Raw genomic sequence first — 23,168 nt, 5'->3', positions numbered from 1 at the left:
ATGGAATGGAATACAATTGCTAAATTCAGTTGTTTATGAACACCATTTTTGGTTCATTTGGTATTATACAACAATTTTTTTATAATATTTTCTATTCATTCGATACGCAGGTGTTTCTGAATTCGAATTTATATAATAGACAATTTTTGGTTCATTTGGTATTATACAATGATTTCGTTTTGATAATATTTTTAGTTCATTCGAGACACATGTGTTTCTGAATTCGAATTTATATAATAGACAATTTTTAATTCATTTGGTATTATACAATGGTTTTATTTTGATAATATTTTTGGTTCATTTGAGACGCAGGTATTTTTGAATTCGAATTTATATAATGGACAATTTTCGGTTCAATTGGTATTATAAAACGGTTTGGTTTTGATAATATTTTCGGTTCATTCGAGACGCATGTATTTTGAATTCAAATTTATATAATGGACAATTTTCGGTTCATTTGGTATTATACAATAGTTTCGTTTAGATAATATTTTTGGTTCTGAAATAATTTAATGATGTCACCACACAAAATCAGAATCAATAAAGATGTTACCAAAATGTTGGTATTATTAATGATGACGATAACGAAAGAGAAAAATAAAAAAAAGAAAAAGAAAGAGAAGAAGATAAACACCGGGGAAGAAGGAGGAGGAGGAGGAAACGGAGAAGGAAAAAGAGAAGAAGAAGACGAAAAAGTTGTGTTATTGAAACGCGTGTGTGATACACGTTGGTGTGATAAAAGTGATTTTTGTTGAGTTTGCGCCAACTTGGTTGTCAAAAATACTTGGATGTGTAGCTGAGCTGTAATTTGTCTTATTTGCACACGTGGACAACTAACTTTTATATGTGTTAATCCAGGTCTTTATGTTAGTATTTTTTGTTTGTCATTAATGAAAAAACAAGGTCAGAAACTGATTTGTCTGTTAAAATTAAATGTAAAAAAGTTTTTTGTGTATTTTAAAAATTAGAGAATTAAAATATCTAATTTAAAAAATATCTGAAACTGATTTGAGTAATTATTCTAATTTTTATAATTATAAATAGATTATTAATCTGATGTTAAGCATATCTTAAATTTAATCGTAGAATATTGAATCTATATAGAAGTTAAATTGACACTTGATCCAAATCCTAGAAATTAAAATAGTAATTTAACAAAAGATAATATTAGAATGGGGTTACTAAGAAGGAGATGATTACTAAGTTTGATGTAGTGCAATTTTGGGGTAGTGATGCGGTGTGTTTGGAATTTATGGGATCAGAAGATGTTTCTGGAGATTTATTAATAATGGGGGATGATATAATGTTTAAGTTGAGTAATTATCACAAAAAGGAGAGATGATTGTGTATAAAAAGGGAATTGACAAACAATAATTTTCATTTGTGTATTTGGTTGTTTATGGTGCGTATACATGGGTGTCTTCAATGACCGTTGAAAGAAAGGAAATGCGCTAGTGCATTAAGAGCAACTGGTGGATATAGAACTGAATGACTGTAAGTTTACGTGGTTCAGGAGCCAATCGTGCAGTCGATTTGATAGAATGTTAGTGAGTTTGGTTTTATTGTTATCATTTGGAACACTTGGGTAAAAAGGAATGACAGAATCTTTAGAAATCAAAAAATGAGTGTTGTAGGAATAGTCAACAGGTCGATTAGGAATTACAAAGAGTGGAGTGATATTTAATTTTTTAAGTTGTTGATAGGAATTAGTTTATTTTATCTGTTTAATATTTTTTTGCTATGCTCCATCTTGTTGTATTGAGCTTTTTTGTTTCAAAAAAACAAAAAAGGGTTTAGCTTATCCCAAAAAAAAAATAAAATTAAAACGGATTAGATTAAACTAGAATTAGAAATAGGAAATACCGAAAAGAGTACACTAACAAACTTGTAGATAATAGACAGCGACATTAGGTCCGACAGCACTTCCCTGTGCGCATATGAACCTTCTTTGGCGTTTTCTTTCGCGGGACCTCTTTTGACTCTCTCTCTCCGCTTTCTGCATTCAGGTACCTACCACTCTCTCTCCACTTCCACATTCTGGCAATGCTCCTTCTTCTTGTGCTTCTAGATCCAGCCAATGCTTTTCTTGATTCCACCGTTTATCTCTAGCGTTTGACACCGAACCAACTTCGATTTTCTTCGGAAGCAGCTGCAACTGGTGCTGGAGGGAACAAAAAACCCTAGATCTGCGATGCTCCATCTCCGGCAACGGCGGGATTCTACTCCGGCCACCACCAGGTGGCAAAACAAGGTAATGCTGCGCCATTTGCGGTGGAGTGTATCTCAAAAAGCCGTTATTTAATGGTTTCGTTTTTGGTGATTGTGCAGTTTGAGGAGAATTTGGAGCAGTGGCCGCACCTCAATGAGCTTGTTCACTGCTACACCACTGACTGGGTCAAGGATGAAAACAAGTACGGCCACTACGAGAGCGTTGGAACGCCTTTGTTTCACAACCAGATATATGAAGGCCCTGACACTGATATTGAGACAGGTAGTTTTCTTTTCTTTTTTTCTTTGTTGTTGTTAAATAAAAGTGACGAGATGCGATTTGAAATGGTCTCTCTCTACTTGTTTAGAAACACTAATTGCATGGTTGGTTTTTGTATTACCTGATTCGCAATGTGGCTGCTTTACATGAATTTTTCTTTACTGATTCATTGGTTGTAGCTAAGTTTCTCTCTGTACTTCAATGCTGTGCACAGAAATGCGCCTTGCTGGGGCGAGACGAACAAAGGGTGAAGACATTAGTGAGGATGACATCCCTAGTACTTCAGGAAGGCAGTTTATGGAGGCTGCAGAGGGCGACATGCCCCATTCGGATGTCCCAAAGGTTGTTGTAGTGGTTTAGTTGTTTTTCAGATTAGCTTATTTCCTTCCAATTTAAAGTAAATTTCAATAGGTTTCCCTTGTCTTTCTTTCTTTATTCTTAATATGCACTTATGCAGCATGTTGGTCAATCTCCTCTTCCTGCTTATGAACCCGCATTTGATTGGGAAAATGAGAGGTCGTTGATATTTGGACAAAGGATACCGGAAACTCCTATATCACAGTAAGAAACCCCTCAAATGGTTGTTCATGAGTAAAATGTTGATATCATCAGTCTTTCCTGATTGTTTTACCGTAACTGGGTTCTGCCTTATCTTTCCTTTTCTGGCATCTCAGTGGAATGAAGATCTCTGTAAAAGTTCAGTCTTTGCAGTTTCACGCCGGATTAGTTGGTGAGCATTATGCCATTGATATTTATGGGATGATTAGATTAATTGCTCCCTTTGAGTGTGCTATTGCCATTTTGATTTTCGTGTTTATGCTGAAAGCAGATTCAAGTTTCTGAGTTGGAATCCTGTTTTTGATTCGTCTTGCAGAGCCCTTTTATGGTACAATTTGCTTGTACAATAGGGAGAGAAGAGAAAAGTTATCAGAAGACTTTTACTTTTCTGTCTTACCAACAGAAATGCAGAATGTAAGCTATGCAAGACTATTTTTTTAACATATATTCTTGGTTAATTTTTTTTTCCAATGCATGAAATCAGTGGGTGATTTTGAAGTAATGATGAATCTTACTTTTTTCTTTTTCAATTTTTAGGCTAAAATTACATATGAACCACGTGCAGTATTTTATTTAGATGCACCATCTGCTTCAGTTTGCTTGTTGATCCAGTTGGAAAAGCATGCTACAGAAGAAGGCGGGGTTACTCATTCTGTTTATTCGCGGAAAGATCCAGTATGTATTAATATCTTTCTCACTTTGTTTAGTTTTTGCATTCTTTCTCTTATTTGTCCATGATATTTGAGTTATTTTTCTATTTTATGCCCCTGCATATTGTATAGCCATAGGGATCATTAAATGAGTTGTGCAGTATGTTCTTTAGTTATCTTTTAAATCGTTTAATATATCTAGCAGATAAATTAGAGAAACTCTTCTGTACAACATCATTTTTTTATCTTTTTGATTTTTCAAAATTGTTGATTAGAAAAACAGAGACACGGGCATGTAAATATGCATTTTCTAGTTTGGACTTGAGTTTGAAATTAGTAGGTTCTCTGAATATTGGCTTTCCGGCAGTGGTGGTTGCTAGTTTTAGTTTATACTTCAAGTATTCATATTTTTGGTACATTTGCTGAGGGAAAAAGAAAAAAGCCTGAATCATATTTGTGCATGAAATGATATTTCGTCAGAAAATTTGTTTAGGGTCTTCCTTTCATTTGGGACAGGTGCACTTGACTGAGAGAGAGAAGCAAAAACTTCAGGTGTGGTCTCAAATCATGCCATACAAAGAGTCCTTTGCGTGGGCCATGGTATCATTATTTGATAGCAGCACAGGTGCAGCTTCAGTGGGGCCTGCTTCCCCAAGCAGCCCTCTTGCTCCGAGTGTATCTGGTTCAAGTTCTCATGAAGGTGTTTTTGAGACTAGTGCGAAGATCTCCTTAGACGGGAAGCTGAGTTACTCAAATGGAAATTCTGTTGTAGTTGAGGTTTCGAACTTAAATAAAGTTAAGGAGTGCTATACTGAGGAATCACTTCAGGTTTGTGGCCAATTCCCCATTTGCATGAGGAGGTTGCATTTAGGGGGATTTACCCTCTTCTATGAGTGACTAAATTCAAGTTATAGAAAGTCTGGCTAGAGTTTACTGCTATTTCTTTAATGTGTGATGATTTTGATTCAATCTGTATAATGCATTGAAATTATTTATTATAACTTTAACTATTACTTTGTAGTTTGTTTTCTGCTTTAGAATGTTTTGTTATTTTGTTCCTCCATCTGACTTAATTTATTCTGTGATCACATCATTCACTATGATCATTTGTTTATATTATTTCACATGAAATGCAAATTTATTTTTATTTCCATGTATTTATTTGGTTTCAAAACTTAGCAAAATATACATAAAAGGTTAGTGTTTCCGCATGTTTATTTTCTTTGGCTGATGTTTCTTACTAAATATTCAGGACCCCAAACGCAAAGTGCATAAACCTGTCAAAGGTGTTCTGAAGCTAGAAATTGAAAAGCACCAGATTTCCCAGTCTGATTTGGAGAATGTGTCAGAAAATGGCAGTACAACCAATGATTCTGTTGACCCAGGTGATCGTATTGCAGAATCATCTGGAAAGTATCCTGTTAATGTTGGTGATGATCCTCAGGGTAGTATCTCCAAGTGGAACTTCCATGATGGGAAAGACATTTCAGCAAATGGAGCAAATCAACATGGAAGCGCAGATTTTAATGCTGATGATGTAAGTATCTGATGTCTTTTGATTGTGTTACAACCACTAGTTCCCTGTTGGGGTTACTTTTTTTAGACCTCGCAAGATTAATTTCTCATCACAGTGGGCATCACTATGTCATTTACTTTTAAAGTTTTAATTTTGTGAAATAAATTGATAAGTCTGGCATTTCTCCCCCTATTTCTCTAAGAAAAACCAGTAGTTTCTTGGTTCTACTAAAGAGCGTTTCCATGTGGTCGAATTTCACCAGGGAATATAAGATTGCCATCCATGCGTGAATATCTGCATTTAAAAGAATATTTTTGGTATGGAAAGTCACATATGTTTGGATAAACTAAATGATAGGCACATAGAATCAAGGGCTTTTTTTTAGTATTGGAAAGGCTATAGAAATACGCCCTACCCCCAATTGTAACCAGATCTATACATTATTTTCTATTAAACTGATTACTGCAGTTTTGCATCTCTATCTTTTTCTTAAGTTGACAGAAGTTTGATTCTTTGCTAAATGTTCTTTCAAATAGAAATACAGAACACATTAACCAGTAAAAGAAACTGTATTATTGAATAATGCTCCTTTTTATATGGTCCCACTCTAGCTCGTATTCCAAACTCTTGAAGCTTCCACGTGTGCGACTTCTTTCTAATGGTTTCTACAACCACATACAACTTTTGTCAAACAGGCTGGGGTTGGGTGTAATAGCCCTGTAGGGTGAGGCAAGGGAGTGCTCTCGGTTGGGACATACCCAGCCCAATGTGTTGCTTTCCTTTAATAAAAATATAAGCAACGTATGGATGAACGGGTGTGGGGCAGTGTTGATTGTAGCTCTTACTGTTAGGCAGTCCCACCCCCCCCCCCTCCCCTCCCCCAAGGACCTGATACCTTACCGCAGTCCTCATATTTGGAGTAGGGGATTCACAGGTATGAAGCACGAATCCATAAGGGAGCGTGGGGGTTGGTGTGGCTATTCTTGATTTTAAAAGACTAAGGCTTCTACCTTTCCTAATTGATTCAAGCTTGTATTCCCTTGAGGGAAGAGGGTGATGGGATTATAGGTCTAGTAGGGGTCCTAGGGGAGACCCTAGTTCTAGGAAGAATGTACTTATGCATAGTTTGAGACTTTGGGTAATGTAGGAGACATCTCTTTTTATTCCCCTAGGGAATCCAATCCTTAGAATTACCATAGCTTAGCTTTCAAGTTGCCTTTGTTTAATTGGATTGGAAATCTTGTATTTTACATATCCATACAATTGAGTCCTTGGATTTTTGAAATACTGTAAAGTGCTTTGAAATAGTCCAACAGTCTTTGCTAGTGCGTAGTATGTCAAGAAATCTAGATCAATGATATTTGGTTTAGGGCATATTTGGTTCAAAACATTCTGTTAGGATTCCAATAGCATGCGAGTTAGTTATCTTTCAAGAGTTAGTTAAAAGTGGTAATCCTTTTGAGTAATTATGAGTTTTAGGAAGTCGAGAATTCTCTCGTTTACCCTTTCTATCATTGTAATTCATCAATAAGCACTGCTTTTTGATTCCACTTCCTGCCAAAATCTTTGTCAAGGAGTTGATGAGTTACTGGTTGTGATGGAGATGGATGTTTGAGAGTTTATAATCAATAGAACAGCTTATATCCTTGTGGGTACAATAAGTAAGGATATGTTTTAAGTGTACATTTAGTTGTTTTGTTGTAACATACTAACATAATTTAGTAGATCAAGAAATGAAATCCATGCTGTTAATGCTTCTCAATTGTGGTTACTGCAATTATGGGTAATGTATATGCTGCATTTTGGTTTGCAACTGTTTCCGTGTTTCGACGTTAAGTTTGTGCTTACTTGCATGTAGGAAAAATCACTTATGAGCTTTCAAATTTTAGCCTTTTCAATAATTTAACCATATACATGCTTGGAAGAATAAAGTTATGTCTTAAATAATGATATGGAGGGTGGCATGTTGGGTAATGATACTTGTTGACAGGAATTACAAGTGGCTGGTCATTTCAAATTTAACCCTGGTACTTGATGGAATTATATGCCCTTGATATTGATTCTCAATATCTTTTTCATATTGCATCCATGGTTGGATGTCCTATTTTGGAGTGGCATCTTGCTAACCTAGTGCTTTTGGGTGGTAATGCTAGATCTGTACTCTTTCGGGATCCTGTTGTGGAAAAGATTTCAGTGTCTCCTGGTTTTGAAAGGGATTACTTCTCTTTAGGTGGTCAATCACTCTGATTTAGTAATGCCTCTCTCTTGTAATCCATTTTATTTCTTACCTTGTTTCTTATTCCTATGGAGTTGCTAATTCCATTGAAAAGATTATGAGATTATTTTATGACTAGGAAGTTTTTTGGTGTCATAGAAAGGAATGAGGCTTGGGTCTTGGTAACATTTTGTCTAAGAACATTACCTTGCTTGTTAAATAGCTGTGATGATTTCCCTTAGGGTGTGTTCACAAGTTGCGAGGGAAAGGAAATGGAATATTTTGAAGGTGGAGGAAGGCAAATGAAGGGAGATCTTAAGATTTTCAAATCCCCCCCTCTTGTTCAAGTTTAAAATAAGTAAGAGGGATTTTCAGGGCTTACTATATATTTTTTTACAATTTTATCTTTTATTAGGATATTTGGAATAAAAAGGTAAATGACAATAAGTAGTAATACAATAATTTATCAGGATAAAAGGATAAATTAAATTAAAGTATGATAAAAATCTCCTAAAGCCTTAGCAACTTTCCTTAAACTAAACCCATGAGCCCCCTATGGCATAAAGTAATCGAGAGCAAGTATGGCTTGGGCAGATGGTTGTGGATGCTAATGTTGCTTTACTCATTCTACCTGTTTTAGGGTTCAGGGTTTAGCAATGTTACTTTTAAATGCTTTCTTTCTTTGAAGGTATGTCTGGTTATCGTTTTCCCTTTGCGAATCTCTTAGATAGTTAGCTTAACCTTTCCTCATCTTCATCACATATATTTGCATAAACCCTTATTCAGGTTTCTCTATTGCACAAGGGCATTTGCTTGGGATTTCGACTTTTTTTTTCATGACCTAAATGATAGAGTCCTCCAAATGAATGCTACTTTTGTATGTCCTTGTTATTGCTTCTTCCCCTAATGTTGTGTTATGTATTGGGAAAATTTAGAATCAATTTCACATCAATTTTTACATTGTCCTCTGGCTGTTCATTATGGAATTTGCTGTTTGGTTTCTTTGGTGAATGGTAGGTCTGTAGTTTAACCTTAAATCAGTTTCTCTTGGCTAAATTTGGTGGCTTTGGTAGTATGAAAGAGGCAAAATCTAGCCTAATACATTTCTCTGAGTATTTTACTGGAGTGCAATTAATGCATATTCGATGACAGATTTTCTGACAAACAAGTTTTATGGGATAGGATTATTCATTTGGTATGTATTTGGTGTAACACTCACGATTTTGTTTGGAGGAGTTTCCCTCTCTAACATGTTCAGAGATTGAAAAACAATGCTTTAATGATAGTTCTTCTTTTGGTTGTGTTTGGAGGACTGCCTGTCCTTCATATTCTTCTTTTATTAATTAAAAAAATTGTTGCTTTTGTTGTCACTTATTGACTGATATGCAAATCACATTACTCTATAAATTCTGATGTTGCTTGATATGGTTACAATGATATAATGTTCCATGAATTACTGTGATTTGAATTTAATTTCATTGTTATTGATATATATTTGGCTCTTTACTAATCTCCTGCACATTGATTTACATATAGTTCCATGCTTTTGACTTCCGCACTACAACAAGAAACGAGCCGTTTTTGCAACTTTTTCACTGTCTGTATGTGTATCCATTGACTGTAAGTTTGAGTAGGAAGAGGAATTTATTCATACGGGTTGAACTGCGGGAGGATGACGGTGATGTTCGTAGGCATCCATTGGAGGTATGACCTTCATTTTGATTTCCTTATGGTGTGATGAATTTTCTGACTTTCTATCTTGTTTCTTTGGTATGGCTACTCTGTGCAGGCAATGTATCCAAGAGATCCAGGTCTTGATGCCTCATTTCAGAAGTGGGCCCACACCCAAGTTGCCGTTGGGGCTAGAGCTGCTTGCTATCATGATGAAATCAAACTTTCCCTTCCTGCCATGTGGACACCAACGCACCACCTTCTGTTTACTTTTTTTCATGTTGATATGCAAACAAAACTTGAAGCTCCGAAGCCAGTTAGTTCCATCTAATTTTGTGTTTTATTCCTGCTCTTTATTTATGGCTGGTTTTCTGGGGCTTATTGATCATTCTGTTTAATTGATTATCCACTTCCACTTCAATGTTTTCCAGGTAGTGATTGGATATGCAGCACTTCCTTTATCGTCACATGCTCAGTATGTTCTCTTGATTTGATGTTTAATTCATTGGTTAAACTTTAGTGTTTGCTTTATTGTTGGACTTTCTTGCTTGTCTAGTTTTGCATAAGTTGAACCAAAATGAACTTCTTGTGATGGAAGTTAAATTTTTGTTCGTTATGATTTTCAGAAGTTCATATAAGTGCATTTAGGATATTATAAAATTAGTTATGATACAGAAGTTAATTGTGAATATCCTGCAATTATATGTAATTGTATATTTTTTTGTTATATATAAATCAGACTCTGCTATCTGGTAAAACCCACAAAATTCAATCCATCTTTTCCTCGTCTCTTCTTTCTTGATATGGTATCCTGAGCTAAGATAGATAGAAAAACTATAAGGATATCTAATGATGATCTTCTTGTTGTCTAAATGTCTGATGTTATCTCCAAAAGAGTGGTGCATGTTTACACAACTTCTGTGGTTGTATTCTGACAACCTACTATGATGGTATTTCCAAAGAGACGAGAACAGAAGTACATTTCTGAAAACCAATGACCACTCGAAACCCTAATTTATAATTCAAACCCAAGAAGTCACTTGCAAAGTGGATGCCTTTGATGCATTGGAAATCATTACTTACGTAGTTATGTTGTCCATAAGGCACAATGAGCTTGCCTTGTGGGTTTTATATCTCCCCCATGTGAAGCTTGATGTGATTCTTCATTTATGTTTACTCTGCTCACTCATTCACTTTTATACTATTAATCACATGTTGCCTTTATCAATTTGAATCTTGATATCTGGAAGCTTATATTTCATGGTCATATACAGGCTGCGATCAGAAATAACTCTTCCAATCATGAAAGAGTTGGTTCCTCACTATCTCCAGGATATGGGACGGGTATAAGCAACTTTCATGTTTAATTGTTTTCTCCTTCTCTTTTGGTAGTGTGCAGTTCAGGATATGTTTGTATGGTAGTGAAGGGAGGGGAATTGACTGGGGAATCCCTTTCTTAAGCATTCATAAAGCATGTGGAATCCCCATCTTGGTTATTTTATATATCCAAAAGAGAGTTTAAAAGAAAAAACTTTTTACTTAACCTCTGATTTTGTTACATTTTCATTCCCTTCCACTCTAAGCATCTAACTGACCTTAAATTACCAATTCATGAGTTTTGATGATCAAGTATTTTTCAATTTCCTTTTGTATGCTTCTGTGCAACTTGTCTAATAGGTTTACTTGTTTTTATGTATCTATGTACATCCAGGTCATGTGTATTTTTTTATTTCTTTCTTCATGCATTTTCTTTCTCATTACTGTAAGCTAACTTGAGCATTAGTAATCAAACAAGATGATTTTGTCTACTTCTAGTTATCATCAATATTGGCCTTGTAAATTGTAATATATTGTTACTTGTTTGATATCATGTTGTAATGTGCTTGAGTTTATGTGGGGCGTAGGTCTTGATTGGTGTCACTGTAGGTTTGAACTTGGGCTATTTTTTTTTATTATGTTTCGTTTGTTTTGTTTTCTATTTTATTTTTTGATACCTAGGAGAGATTGGACTATTTGGAAGATGGTAAACATGTTTTCCGACTGCGTTTACGGCTATGTTCTTCTTTATACCCTATCAATGAACGCATCAGAGACTTTTTTCTTGAATATGATCGACACACTCTTCGAACAAGTCCACCTTGGGGTTCTGAACTTCTGGAGGTATAATTCTTGTCCTCCTTTGGTCTGGTTTAACTTTATCCTATTTTCTGGACCTTTTATAGGTATTTAGGTACCATTTTAGATGTTCTTGAACTCATTATTTGGGACTATGTCTATTGCCATACTTGAATTGGAACGGATATGCAGACATGTATTTTTATTTTATTTTTTTAATATTTATTTTCCCACTTAGCAGTTAGCAATTGGCATTGTGCTTGATTATGTTGCTTAACTTCTTTTCCATTAAGAAAATTGTTCTGTTGTACCAAGTTGAAATTGTTACTTGGAAATCAGTCTTTTATCTCTAATTCTCTATGCTTTTAATTGTTCAGAACATTTACATTGGTGAGTTCCTGCAATGAAATCTTTGTATCTTTACACTTTTCCTTAGCTGGGATAAATATATAAATTTGGCTTTATTTGCATGTTTGCTGATAATGTGACTTGATGCCTTGGTCATTGAAAGATTGGATCAATTTAACTAACTTCCCATATGTTTTTTATGATTTTAATTGTGTGTGCTTGCATTTCTTTTCTTAGTCGATAATTAGACAATGTTTCTTCTCAAAAAAAAAAAAAAAAGAAAAAAATTCTCCTATAGCAAAAAGTTCTGGAAATCCAACTTCTCTATGGTCTTTGGATTATAACTCCATTGGCCTCTCACATGGTCTTTGGATTTGAATTATTGACATCGCCAGTGTATACATCTTACCTGATGTAAAATTTCTCTGTTTTTTATTCGAAAAATGGGAATGACAGATGAATTATTAAGGTTGTTTTGGAATGCTGAAAAATTAAACTTATTGAGTCTTGTTTGTATAATTGCTTTTTAAAATAACTTCATTTATGAAATCAATTTATGTTGGATACTTTAGATGAAAAGTGGTTTTAAGATAATCTATTGTGTTTGGAATGGATTAAAAAAAGCTAAATTTAAGTGGATAATTAAAAAAATTTGGTATGAGATGTTTGTTACTATTATTTAATATTGGATAGTTGAAATCAAATTGGTAAAATCGTTACAATTCAAAAATAGTGAGCTTTTTCTTAGAATCATAAACTTCAAAACATTATTTTCGCCTATGAGCTGTTTTTTAGCTTAAAAATATTAGTTTTGATTATAATCTATTTTTACTTTTTTACACAAGCATACTTTCTTTTTTCAATAAGTCTTTTTATCCTATTCCCAAACATGCTTCTAAGTACGAAGTACTTTGTAATAGAGGTTCTAAATTCTTTTAGTGGACCAACTCCGCTAAAATATCTTGAACAAAAGCCTCTTACTGGCTTTGTAACGATTTACTTTGCACATCACAATGATGCATACTCAACCAAGGATTTCTTGATTATTTTATTTTGTCTGAACTCAATCGAATTTTAGATGTGGTGTTGGTATGATTGGGTTTGGATTTTGATGAATAAGGACTTTTTTCCTTTTATGTTTTCCTATTTATGAAAATGACGGGATAAAAATGATTAAATATTAAATTATGTAAATGAATGATTTTAATAAGCTGTATTTGGGTAAAATAAAAATAAAAGAACAGAAAATAATAGTAAAATAATTATATTTACCATCAAAAGAATATTTTGGTATATATATATATATATATATATATATATATATATATATAATTTTACTTACTAGTATAAATGAGGTGAACAACATAGACATGATACATTACAGGGTGAAATGGCGTTATTTGGTCTATGTGGCTGACTCCACTTAGTGAGATAACACTTTATTGTAGTTGTGTACAATTAGTTCTTATTCTACTAGGACATATCCTATTAGGGTCCGCAATCAAATGTCTAGTCATTTTTCGAATGAGGTTGTTCATTGTTGATTGTTTGATTCTTTCACTACTTTGGATTTTAGTTGGGTGCTTTACCTGTTATGTATAACCATTTTAAGCTATAGTTTGTTTATATTTCATACATCTCTTACATCCTTTATTGAAGTACCTAATTAAGATTCAGTTATTTTGATCCGTATTTCAGGCTATTAATAGTTTGAAGAATGTTGATTCCACTGCTTTACTTCAGTTTCTTCACCCAATCCTTAACATGCTGCTTCATCTTATTGGCAATGGGGGAGAAACACTCCAGGTTTGCTCATCAGTCCTTTTTTCTGTTTCCATATATTTGAGATTTGAGAAGTGCTTTGGTGCTGCAATTTTGTATATGTGTAGAAACACACACACGCAACTGTGTACACACACACATGACTAAGTTAAGCATAGTCTATGCCGAATATCATCAAAATTTAATATCAATCAATAAGGGTCTAATAAAATACCTTTATTTATGTTGTAAAACATATATATTTCACCGAGGCACTTTTAAACTACTTTTCTTTGCATGCTGTTTGCTTGTTTCACTTTATATTCATATATTTATTGTTGTCAGGTTGCAGCTTTCCGTGCAATGGTTAACATTGTTACCAGGTAGACCATTTAGTATTTTACCTTTATTTCATCTAAGTGTATATTGACTTGAATTGTATTTATATTCGCTTGAATTATACTTGTTATATATTCATATAAGTTAATATGTTCTTATAGACGGCCTTTTGCTTGTTTTAGGGGCTCTTGGTTATTATTCTATACTCTGTCCTATAATTATTTCTACCACCAGGGTTGCATGTAGAGACATTGTTTACATCAGATATCACTTTTCAGCACAGCATTTGCATCTAAGATCCTTAACTGGTGTACATTTCTAATTTCATACTGAAGTATGCAAAACATGAGATACAATTCCCTAGCAATTTATTTTATTTATGTGGATAGTAGTAAAACTAACTGCATTACATATAGAAAGGGGAGGATTGAAGCAGTCCGTAGTCTGGAAGTTAGTTTCTCTCTGTTATTACTTGTTTAATGGAATTTGTCAACTATTCAGTTGGTAAAAGCTAAGTACATATGCAAATTGTTCAATATTCTGTTGTAAGTTGTAACCAGCACAGACAGAAAATAGGGGAAAATATGACATGAAATATAATGTGGTATCAGATGCCCTGGTGAATTTGATCTGCCAAATTTGATTTTCAAAATCCCCCTCTTCTGTGGGGTGATTCTCAGTGTAAAGTTTGTGGCTGGAGTCCTGGAGCGCTGCATCCACTTAATGGATACCTGAGGTCTGAGATCGTGTCGTCTTACCTGCTGTCATAATATGGGCCTTTTCTGGAACATGTGGCAGACACCAATATTTAGTATTTGCTTCTAGCTGTATGCTGTGCACTGGGCTACAGCAAGGTAGGTTTGATGGTCAAGTTTAGGTTCTTGTTTATTGATGATCCTTTGGTCTAAACCTCACCTTTATGCTTAAAGATGAAGGATGTCTTTAGCTACAAGTTAGAAAGAGTAGCAAGGTTTTTGTAAAGACATTGTTATTGGGTAGAGATGCACCCAACGTGTTGTGTTCACCTTCAAGGATTAAGGATAAAGCCTTCTCTTCAGCTTCAATGTTCATGGAGAGTTTTATGTTATTTTTCATTTTTAACCATAATAACAAAGAAGAATAGAAGATTTGATTACAAGGTTTTAATGGTCATGGTCAGGGTCAGGGGATATGGTTATTGTTCTTGATGCGGTCTGGTGTAATAATTTTGCAAGGACTTTATCTATGTTGTTGGTGACTTCTTTATATGTTGATGCTGTACAACACACACAATCCATTTGGTTCTTGGTGTATATATATGGGTAAAAGTCTTTTGTAATGATGTCAAGAAAAGTGGTGGCAATGTTCATTTTTTTGGTAAGCATGCTGTTTTGGGGTTTTTGCCAATCTGGGAAATTAGTATAAATGTGTCTTTCAGTCAGGAAAGAAAAGAAAGCTGTCTCAGAGGTTTCAATGTGCTAAAAATTCAAAGAATAGCTATTGGCAGGCTAGTGTTAGAGTTTTGAGTAGAGAATTCAGAGACTCAGAGAGTTCCAAAAATGTGTAAAGTGTATTATGAGTGAGTTTGGCACTGCTCTGTGCTTATTTATAAGGGAGAATAGGCTGCTGTGTAGCTAGTCCTAAGGGCAAAATAGTCCTTTCATACATAAGTTAGTTGTCACAGATTTCCTATCCTTGCTGGCTTTGCTATTATAACTAACTCTTCTCTAGACTTCACTAAGTCATCCTATTATTATCACTGAAACTGGGTGCTGTGCATTTCTGAAAATCTGTAAGAAGTAGCTTATTCCTTGAAGTAAAAAACTTTGCTTTAGACACAACTTTAGTAAGAATATCTGCTGGCTGTTCATGAGTGGGATGTACAACTAGAAGCACCTTGAACAATTCTGTAAGAAGTAGCTTATTCCTTGAAGTAAAAAACTTTGCTTTAGACACAACTTTAGTAAGAATATCTGCTGGCTGTTCATGAGTGGGATGTACAACTAGAAGCACCTTGAACTTGTTAATGTTGCCATCTGGGTTTTGCTTCACTCTAAAAACCCATTTACAGTCTATGACATTGTGGTTTGGAGGAAGTGGAACTAAGGACTAAGTTGAGGTGCAATTAAGAGCCTAAATTCTTCTGTCATTGTAGCATCCCACAGAGGTCAGGCCAGAGCGATTCCTGCTGACTCAGTTCAGGTGGAGTTACATGTACCAGGGGTGAGGAGAGAAAAAAAAGGGGGGGGGGGTAAGGGAGGTTATCTTGATGTGTTTAGTGTTTGGTTTGTGTTGTGTTGTCTGGAATGGGTGGTGGGGGTGGGAAGAAGGCCATGGATCATGGGTCTAGTAGTGGGTCTATGTGCTGGAAACTAGAGTGTGAGGGTGGTGGTTTGTATGGGCTGGGTGAGGAGGTGAGAGAGGACGAGGAAGATGTTTGAGAGTATGTCAATGGGTGAATTTGTAGGTTGTGGTGAGGGTAGCAAGGGTGGGTTATGTGTAACTGGTGGGTTAGAGGGTGCTGTGTTGGCGGTAGCAGAATTCGGCAACTGTAGAGGTGCACTATGATTCAAAGATGGAGATGCAGGGAGATTGTGAGCAGTAGCAGGGGAGTTATGCAGAGTTTTTGATGCAGAATGAAGCAAATTTGGGGATGCAGGGTGGCTGTTTGAGCGAGCAGGAGTATGATGCAGCATCTGTGATGGGGTAGGATGCTGAGCTCACAGATAAGTGATGAGACAGCGATGTAGGAGGAATAATGGGTTGTGGCTGCAAAGAAGTGAGAGGATAAATGCATGAAGTCTTTGTGTTTGGAATGGAAGAAGAGGATGTGATTTGCTCCTTGTAGGGGAACATAATTTCAGGAAAAGTGATCTTTTGAAATAGAAATCTGCCACTAACATCTCAGCACCTAAATCCCTTATGTGATTAACTATATCCCAGAAAATGCATTCCGATGAGTGAAAGGCAAACTTGTGTGTATTGTAAGGGAAGCAAGGGCATCTGAAGGCCTTAAATTGGGAATAATGGTTTCTTGTGGAACAAGCATTCAAAGGGAGAGGGGAATTGAAAGGTGGAAGGTGAGGCAGTCTATTTATTGTGTGTTTCGGTTGCTATTGCCTCATCCCAAAAGGACGGGCATTGAGGCATGTACTAAGCATTCTGATGGAGAGTATGAGGGCAAGTTAATCTATGATTAATGTCCTCATGGTGAAAAATATTGGCCTAAATTCCCCTCCACAATATTATTATTCTACAGCCTTAGTCTTGCTGCCAAGCTGAAGGTTCAACAAACAGCTTTGAATTTGTAGAAAAGCTAAGAAGGCTTTAGACCTGGCTTTGAGAAAATAAACCCAGGTAAACTTGGAAGGCAATATAGTATTTGTAGCCATTGTTGGACACAACAGGGGATAGTAGGAAAAAGGCAAAATCTTTGTGGCAGTGGGCAATATAACTACCTTTGGGAGCATTTGGTTGGAGTGATACACACCTTTAGTGATAGATTTTCAGACCAGCAAGTTTTGTGGGATATGATTAGATATTGGTATCTATTTGCGTAAAGCTCATTATATTTAGAGAGGATTTTTCCCCTCCGATATATTGAGAAGTTTGAAAGCTATGTTTCATTGCTTGCTCGTCTTTTTTTGGGCTCTTGTAAGAGGATCTCTTATCCTTCTGACTTAATTATTCTTCTACACATCTTAACGATGAAACAATGGCTGCCATTCCATGCTAGATCATGTTCTCTTTTTAGAGGGATTTTTGTTTCAGTTCTGCTGAGATATTGGAAAGCTTTGGTTTTCCTTTCTTTCCCCTCCTCGCAACCCTTCTCTGGTTCCAGTTCAGGATAGGGTCTTGCTAGGATCATATATAATCTCTTGTATTTAGTTAGGGCAGTGGAGTAGCATTTAGGGGAGGATGGAATCTTGAGACTTGTTGGTTGTAATTTGACAATGCCAGCGATTGGCTGTGATATAGATGTTTTCTGTGAGAAATTTTGTTCGTAGAACTTCTAACAGTCTTTTGAATAAGTTCTATAATGTGTATTTTTAAATTGTAGGGTGCAGCAGGAATCAGTTGATGATGCTGAAAGAAATCATTTTCTAGTCAACTATGTTGATTATGCTTTTGATGACTTTGGTGGTCGTCAACCACCAGTATACCCTGGTTTGTCCACTGTTTGGGGAAGCCTGGCTCGAAGTAAGGTACTGAAATGTTCATTATCATATGTCTCTTCATCTATCTGTTGTTCCTTGTGATCATCACAACCATCATTGTTATACCGTTTCATTTCAATATGACTGAGAAAGCAGCTACTCACATGTTCATACATGCTGTTTTGGTGAGTTCAAGATGAAGTGGGAAGTTCGTCTGGTGGGCATTTTAACAATGGCTCACCAATTTGTGCATCAGCCGGCTTAATATGAGTGTGTTGGGAGGAAATTGTCTAGATTTTCTCTAATGGTATCCACCTATTTACAGGGGACCTAAAATTTCTATTATGCTTCTATTTTATCCTTTTTGCAATTTTCATTGGTAATTGTTTTATTCCTTACATTTTTAGTTGAAAATGTTCTTAGCCAGCCACATATTTTTCAAATTTAATGGAACAGGGATTAAAATGATTTTACTTATTACAAGAACAATCATATATAAAGTAGCAGTATATCATTAGTGTGTCAAACTTTTTTGTCCGTGACTAATATTTGTCCAATCTCTTGCACTATTGTAAAATTTACCATAATAAAGAAAAAACTGTTTCGGGAATCTGACTGAACCGACTGATTCAATTGGGTTAACCAGTAACCGGCGACCTGACTGGTCTGGTTCAAGGCAAAAATAGGTTGCTAGCGAAATGATAAAAAACAGTTAAAAAAACCGGTGCCATCTGTCGTTTTTTAGTGGTTAACCGGTTTGAAAAGATAAAATACAAAAAAGTCAGAAGATATATATTTCATACATAAATATATTATTTTATTATATGCAGTTCAGCCTTGGTTGAACCTAGTTCAGCCTTGGTTGAACTTTATTCAACCTTTAAACCTTTGAACCTCTAGTTTTACCAGTTTAATGATCGGTCTGGTTTTTAGACCTAAAATGGACCTCAATGTATGTGATAGCTGTTCATAATTTTTGTCTTCAGCAATAAGGCTGGCAGTATTCTATTGTTTCAGTTACTGGCCTTTTCAACATGTTTTACTGTTGCTTTTGTGTGTTTAATTGTTGTAGAGCTTCATATTTATGCAATCATTACGCACAATCAATTCATCAGCATGATTTTTTAAAAATCTTGGCTTCATATTGTTCAGGTTGTTTACTAGAATGAGTTTATTTTTCAGGCTAAAGGCTACCGTGTTGGACCTGTGTATGATGATGTTTTGGCAATGGCATGGTTTTTTCTGGAGCTAATTGTTAAATCAATGGCATTGGAGAAGACTCGCCTCTTTTATCATAGTATTCCAATAGGTAGCTGTTGAACTTTTTTTTCTGGATTAAGTATTTCCGTGTAGAAAATTTTTTTCTTTAAACCTTACATAAATAGAAACTGAAAGAAAGTGAGGGAAAATAAGAGGAACATTATCTGAAACTCTATTGTGTCACCACAAAGCTGAAACTATGAAACAACTGGTACCAAGTTGTAAGGAGGAATGGAATGGAACAATGCCAGAACTGCAGGGAGATGGAGTGACATCAGTGATTCCTCGCACCCTATTTCCTAGTATGTTTATTATTTACTGAAAGAAAATTTGAGGTATCAATGGTTGAGATTCAAGAACCTGTCCCTCTCAATTCTGGTTGTAGCCTCACTAATCACAATGCCCTCTGCCTGATTCTCACTCCCCTCATGCTCTCTCTCTCTCTCTCTCTCTCTCTCTCTATATATATATATATATATATATATATATAGGAATCCTCCTCAATTCTCATACCCACCCCACTTTAATGTAATGTAAGGGAGGTATTTTTCCCTTTTTGGATACTGGGCCCCTCTACTCTCTTTGGAGAATTAGGATTTAGTTTGTAGATGGAAATAGAAAGGACAAAGACACAGAAACATCGACACAAGAATAATTTTACATCTTCTTTTGTAGCTATGGACACAATATAATACTGTCGCATTTCTGTCAAATGTCAGCTTTACCCTTACATTACAATGATAACCCTACACCACCACCACTGTATAAAAAATGGGGAGAGAGTAACACGGCAGCGGCAGAGGACCTGGGGCAGAGGCGTAGGAACTAGGCAGGCATGATGCAAAGCAGAGGCTGTAACAGTGTATTTGTGGCACAGAGGCAAAGGCAGACGTGATGCTAACAGGTGGTAGCAAAGATGCAAAGTCAGGCGTGAAGGCGAAGGGTAGAGCCATGGGTTGAAAATCTCGTTTTTGCCAAGTACACACGGAAAGTAGGGAACCACGCCTTAAAAGCTAAAGCTAACAGATAAGAGGGAAGAACCTCTCTCGTTAAATACAACGTGAAGCATTCCATACTACTTGATGTGGGATTTTGGGCAGTCCCTATTAATAGACCGCCCCTGGAGGGCCTACGTCCTGGTGAATTCACTGTGTCAACATTGCATTGACTCAACATTGGCCACTCGACAATCAGCTGAATCTGGTATTCGCCTTAATCCAGCCTATAGGTAGCCCTTTCCATGCCACCGACAACCTGGTTCTTATACCATTGCAATTTGTGAGTAACCATGGAAAGTGGGGAACCATTTTTGCCAAAATGCATACAGGCTTTACGGTAGAAAACAAGGACTTCTTATTTAGCTTTATCAGATGTAAACAGTTTTGCTATATCTAGCATGCTTTTTTGCATTGCTGATTTTATATATGTGATTCACTGGAGAGATTAGTTGTCTATTTTTCAAAATTCTGTGTTTAAAATTAACAACATCAAAATTTCATAATATATTGGATTGTCTTGGGTACTTGCTTGAATTTTGTTCTTAATCTTTCTTTCCTTTTTGTTCAAAAGGAGAAGATATACCACCAATGCAGCTGAAGGATGGTGTATTTAGATGTATAATGCAGTTGTATGATTGCCTTCTTACTGAGGTGCATGAACGTTGTAAGAAGGGTTTAAGCTTGGCAAAGCGCTTGAACAGTAGTTTGGCCTTTTTCTGTTATGATCTTCTATCCATTGTTGAGCCTCGTCAAGTTTTCGAGTTGGTATGTTGTTGTTCCTGTCTGTCTTGCTATATATGACAAGTAGGAAGAGTCCGTTCTTATTTTTTGTATTATTCGGAAATGGGATTTGCTTGAGATTGTAAGTTTTAGAAAGGCGAGGAAGAAAAGAGAAGTTAAGGCTATGAATACTATGAAACTTTTCAATATGATAGTATGTGATGATAGACAAAATCCTAATCCTTATATATAATCATATTAGACTCCTAATCCTAATTAGATAAGGAAATAATCATGAAATTTAAATATGAAAATTAATCTTAAGAGATCTCAACGATACACTTTAGATCATCTATATTTCTTTCACTGTTACATTACGAATGTGATATGTTGCGAAGTGGATAGTAGATAATATAAATTCACTTTCCATGTAATTGAATCTGTAATTTACATTTGCATTGCAGATAAGTGATTCAATAATGAGAGATATTAATTTTTTATTTTACATTGAAGCATTACATCTCTTTAGCTTGTGCATACAAAATTCTTTTCAATTGCTTTCAGTGTATCTTCCTCTGGTTGTGTCTTAATGCAAACCTTAATATCTATTGTAGGTATCATTATATCTCGATAAGTTCTCTGGCGTATGCCAATCAGTGCTTCATGAGTGCAAACTTACCTTTCTGCAAATCATTTGTGATCATGATCTATTTGTGGAAATGCCTGGGAGAGACCCTTCAGATAGGTAGTTCATTTGGTATAGTGCTTGTTTTGATTGCTTCTGTATGGCATCATCTGCATTGTTATTGATGACGTGTCATGGTTTATAATGAGGTTGTTAGCTATGTTTACATAAACAATCTTATTCACTAGCGATGACTGTCTTTGTTTACCTATCTGATTGGCTGTTCTTTCTTTCAGTTGGCATGAAATTAATCTATATTGTTTTTATGCAAAACGTTTTCTGGAACTTATTGAATAATACCTTGAATATATCTTGCGTTTTAGGAACTACCTTTCTTCTGTATTAATACAAGAACTCTTTCTTACATGGGACCATGAAGATTTGTCTTTACGGGCAAAGGTGAGTTTAGTTAGAGTAGAGTTGTCTTGATATTTTTCTACATGATGAAAGCTATATCCTTTGTATGTGCATTTTCAGCTTAAATTTCTTATAAATATGTATAATAGTAAGACTAGTTTGTATGATTGGTAACATGATTGTGTCTGCATCTGTAGGCAGCAAGAATCCTGGTAGTGCTGTTGTGCAAGCATGAGTTTGATGTGAGGTACCAGAAGCCTGAAGATAAGTTGTATATCGCTCAGCTATATTTCCCTCTTATTGGACAGGTGTGTAAGAATTTTTTACTTTTCCTTTTAGTTGAATCTGCTTTAGTTCTTGTGTCAATATAAACCAAATTTGTGGATGTTCGCATTTTCCCCATTTCATTTACCTTATATAGTGTAATTATTTCACAATGTTATAATCCTCCGAGCAGTAATTCCTCTTTATGGTGTTTTCTAATTTATTACTGTGTTATTCAAAATGTCCAAACATTTTTATTTTAGAAACCTTAATATGTTTTAAATTCTAGGGGTATTTTTGTTGGCTCAGAATCACAATAAGCTCGTTGTAGTTTATCGTGGACAGTTCTGGCCCCAAAATTGTGTACTGGGTTGTGGTAGCCGCTCCACCAAAGATAGTGGGTACTAAAAACTTGAGACTCATTCACTAGCCACAGATCATCAAGGTTTAGATAAGGAGAGAATGTAGCTATATGAAACTTCTAAACAGAGAATGGAGGCATGGAGCTTCTGAAACAGGCATCCGAAAATCCACTTTTCCATCTCATCCCACTCACTTTCTCATCCATGACACTATTCAACAAATCCCAACTGTCTTTGATCATTAGCTTTCTTGAATAATATGCCAATCATTTTGGAAGAAAGCAAAGGGCAAATCCAAAAGACCAGGGACTTTTTCTTACTCCAAATTGAGGACAGCTTATTTCTTTTTCATTTATCAAATTATCTTTGGATTGAGTTCTGGAAAGTATTCTAACCCTGGTCAGCCATAATGAGCTCTAGCATTTTCTCCATATTACAATAAGGGTGTCTGGGTTTTTCATAAACAATCTAAGGTTCTGTGAAAGTGCTCAAGATTTTGCTATTATCTGGTGTCATAGGCTGGGAAGGAATGGCAGCATTTCAAGGGACTTCATCTCAAGAGAACATTTGGATTGGGTTTTCTTTCTTCTATGATGTTCTGCTTGTTCTAGTGTTCTTTAAAAGCCTTTCTATGTTAGACTAGATTTGAACCTGTGTTGTGCGGAATTAAAATGAATTAATTTTTATATATATGAACTATTTAATAAAAAATCTTAAAAATTAAT

General features: G+C 35.5%; 1 protein-coding gene across 3 annotated transcripts in view; it reads left to right on the top strand.

The window, feature by feature from the left end:
* The first annotated feature begins 1,897 nt into the window (after positions 1-1,897).
* Positions 1,898-23,168, top strand: part of LOC130982060 (guanine nucleotide exchange factor SPIKE 1) — a 28,197-nt gene continuing 6,926 nt past the window's right edge. Inside the window, exons 1-23 of one of the 3 annotated variants that reach the window (XM_057905907.1) lie at positions 1,898-2,006; positions 2,110-2,251; positions 2,329-2,491; positions 2,703-2,830; positions 2,946-3,049; positions 3,163-3,218; positions 3,363-3,460; positions 3,584-3,721; positions 4,213-4,524; positions 4,949-5,233; positions 8,964-9,131; positions 9,217-9,414; positions 9,530-9,573; positions 10,373-10,442; positions 11,097-11,258; positions 13,260-13,367; positions 13,668-13,705; positions 17,701-17,845; positions 18,980-19,106; positions 20,627-20,820; positions 21,390-21,520; positions 21,784-21,859; positions 22,015-22,125. In XM_057905907.1, coding sequence (XP_057761890.1) covers positions 2,192-2,251; positions 2,329-2,491; positions 2,703-2,830; positions 2,946-3,049; positions 3,163-3,218; positions 3,363-3,460; positions 3,584-3,721; positions 4,213-4,524; positions 4,949-5,233; positions 8,964-9,131; positions 9,217-9,414; positions 9,530-9,573; positions 10,373-10,442; positions 11,097-11,258; positions 13,260-13,367; positions 13,668-13,705; positions 17,701-17,845; positions 18,980-19,106; positions 20,627-20,820; positions 21,390-21,520; positions 21,784-21,859; positions 22,015-22,125 — 2,916 coding nt within the window. In that variant the 5' untranslated portion in view covers positions 1,898-2,006; positions 2,110-2,191. The other 2 variants (XM_057905908.1, XM_057905906.1) reach the window with 2 other exon arrangements.

The sequence above is a fragment of the Arachis stenosperma genome, chromosome 5 (assembly GCF_014773155.1).
Source record: "Arachis stenosperma cultivar V10309 chromosome 5, arast.V10309.gnm1.PFL2, whole genome shotgun sequence".
Taxonomy (NCBI): Eukaryota; Viridiplantae; Streptophyta; class Magnoliopsida; order Fabales; family Fabaceae; genus Arachis; species Arachis stenosperma.
Note: the sequence above shows the minus strand (reverse complement) of the source record. Positions and strands in the feature narration are given on the sequence as shown.